At 43.3% G+C, this 2,947-nt stretch overlaps 1 protein-coding gene across 1 annotated transcript; it reads left to right on the plus strand.

The window, feature by feature from the left end:
* The first annotated feature begins 351 nt into the window (after positions 1 to 351).
* Positions 352 to 1,290, plus strand: LOC115526278 (olfactory receptor 51V1-like). Its single transcript, XM_030333731.1, has one exon. It carries the CDS (start codon positions 352 to 354, stop codon positions 1,288 to 1,290), a length of 939 nt encoding a protein of 312 aa, XP_030189591.1.
* Positions 1,291 to 2,947: the final 1,657 nt, after the last annotated feature.

Consider the following 2,947-nt stretch of genomic DNA (forward strand, 5'->3'; position numbering starts at 1 on the left):
GAGCAGGAGCAGCCCTATGCTCTCAATGGCTTTGCCACTGTCACCTGCTGTGTGTCCTGCAAGCGGCTCAGAGGGACTAAAAGCAAATGAAGGGCATGATCTGATTTGCCCACAACGGTCAGGACATTGATTTGCTCCCATAACCTGAGACCTGACACCAAGGAGCTTCCCTGTGAGACCGTCCTGTGCTGTAGCTCCTCCTGGAGAGGGGGCTTCCCTGGCATCTACGTTAGCTTGACCTGTGCTACAGTGTCAGGACCTGTGTTAGACTCAACTGCTCCCACACAGCAGACACTTTGACAAAACTGTCAGTAAATATTGATCTCATCTTGAACATTACCTTCAAATATCATGCCTGCTTCTGCTTCCATTATCAATACCTCAATATTCATTCTCACGGGGTTCCCTGGCCTGGACCACTACTATCCCTGGTTTTCCATTCCCTTCTCCTCCATCTATGCCATGGTTTTCCTGGGAAACTGCGTGGTGCTGCATGTGATCCGGACAGAGCCCAGCCTGCACCAGCCCATGTTCTACTTCCTGGCCATGCTGGCCCTCACTGACCTGTGCATGGGGCTGTCCACAGTGCACACGGTGCTGGGGGTCCTGTGGGGACTCAACCAAGAAGTTAGTCGAGATGCTTGCATTGCCCAAACTTACTTTATCCATGGTCTGTCCTTCATAGAGTCTGGGGTCCTTCTTGCCATGGCCTTTGATCGCTTCACTGCAATCTGCAATCCTCTGAGATACACATCCCTCCTGACTAACAGTAGAGTCATTCATTTCATGGTGGCCATTTTGATGAGGGCAGCTTTGTCCATTCTCCCTGTCATCATTCGCCTGAAGTTCTTCCATTACTGCCGCCCTCACATCCTGTCCCACTCTTTCTGCCTGCACCAGGACCTGATCCGGCTCGCCTGCTCTGACATCCGCTTCAACAGCCTCTATGCCTTGGCTCTGGTGATCTGTACCTTGTTGTTAGACGCTGTGCTTATTCTCATCTCCTACGTTTTCATCTTGCACACAGTGCTGGCAATTGCATCCCACAAGGAGAGGCTCAAGTCCTTGCAGACCTGTGTGTCCCACATCTGTGCTGTCCTGGTCTTTTACATCCCCATCATTGGCCTCACCATGGTGCACCGCTTTGGAAAGCATCTCTCCCCTTCGGTCCATGTCCTCATGGGCAATATCTATATTCTCTTTCCACCCCTGATGAATCCAATCATCTACAGTGTAAAGACCCAGCAGATCCGAAGCAGGATGAAGAAGTGGTGTTCCCTGAAAATGTAGTAAAACCCTTGGGTTTGACCAGTAAGAATATTTTAAGGTCAGAAGAGTAATGCTACTTCCCATGTGTGCAACAACTTACAATTTGAATAACTTATTGGAGGGTTTGTTCTTTTATGGGGTCTTGGATATTAAAGAACTTAAGAGATGTTCTAATTCAAGAGAGAAAATAGAACTAACTTTTTCCAATACACATTCCAGAAAAGATTTCTGAATGTCTGCTATAGGATAATCATGGCCATTATAGATGTAATAATAAGTGTCTTTGCATTTTGTTGACATGTTCTTGAAGCGTGTTTGCCATATGAAAATTGTGACCCTCAGTTCAACAATATTTTCATTCCACTTAGACACACCACTGTCTAAAATTTTGGAAACATGCCTATTTAGATTATTCAATTGATTGGGACTTCTATCAAAATATATAATATTGTGTAATTGGACTTGTTTTATTCCTAAAGGTGAAGTGCGGAACGTATGAATCTACTATGCTAAGCCTTCTCCCACTTTTATTACTTTTTCCCCACTAGTGCTAATGCAAGTCTATTACAGGAATTTTGAAATAAAAAGATATCCCATCCCTCTATTCCAAAGACTTTATTCTTACTTCTTTCCATGCTATAAAGATGTGACTTCATTCTACATTAAATGTTCATTCTTCATTTTTTCACTAAATATAATGTCAAGAGACTCTGGATGAGAGCACCTGGCAGTATCCTCCTTGCGATGAAGACTGGGATAAAGATCTGTGGGAACAGACCAGTAAGCACCCCATTTGTCTGGGGTACAACCAACTACTGTGGCAACAATGGCCCTGCAAGCAACATAGTTACGGAACATAAGAATAACCTGTCTTCAGGCATGCGTGTTCCCAAGTCTCTGCCATATGTTTTGCCATGGAAAAACAATGGGAATGCACAGTAACTGAATATCTATCTCATTGAATGCCAGATCCTAGAAGACTCTTGCTTCTTACTGCTACCAGTGAGTTCTTCATTTTTTTTTCTCCTAGTCTAATTACAGAAAGATAAACTGTGACTTTCAAACTGACAAGTACCTTTTGCTTTTTTTCTCCCTGCTTTGAGTCTCATTTCATTTGATGCAGGAAAGAACCTTCAAACTCAGAAGAACTGTTTCAAATAAAGCATCAACATAGATTTTTAAAAAAAGTGGAAAAAAGTAGAATGAAACCCATTGTTGGAGGTTGACTTAACACATTTCAGGTTTTCGAGACACCTGAGTGGCTCACTCAGTTAAACGTTTGACTCTTGATATCAGCTCAGGTCACAATCTCACATCTCACGGATGTCGAGCCCCACATCAGGCTCCACACCAAGCACAGAGCCTGCTTGGCATTCTCTCTCTCTATCTCTCTCTGCCCCTCTCTTGCTCTCTCTCAAAATAAATAAATAAACATTTTAAAAGAACACTTCAGGTTTTCAATATTTGTTTATTACTGGACCCCTAAAACCTGGTTCTTGAGTCTCAGTGTCATAGAAATGAACACTGAAAGGGAGAGAAAAAAATAGGTAGAGTTTATTAGAGAAAGCTTGTATACAAGGGAACCAACAAGAAAGAGGAATGTCGCTCTCAAAAGGGTAGTGTGTACAGCTTATAAAGGCACTTTTCCAAGGTTTGAAAGCCTTGGAGTAGGGAAGTG

This window comes from Lynx canadensis, chromosome D1 (genome assembly GCF_007474595.2).
Source record: "Lynx canadensis isolate LIC74 chromosome D1, mLynCan4.pri.v2, whole genome shotgun sequence".
Taxonomy (NCBI): domain Eukaryota; kingdom Metazoa; phylum Chordata; class Mammalia; order Carnivora; family Felidae; genus Lynx; species Lynx canadensis.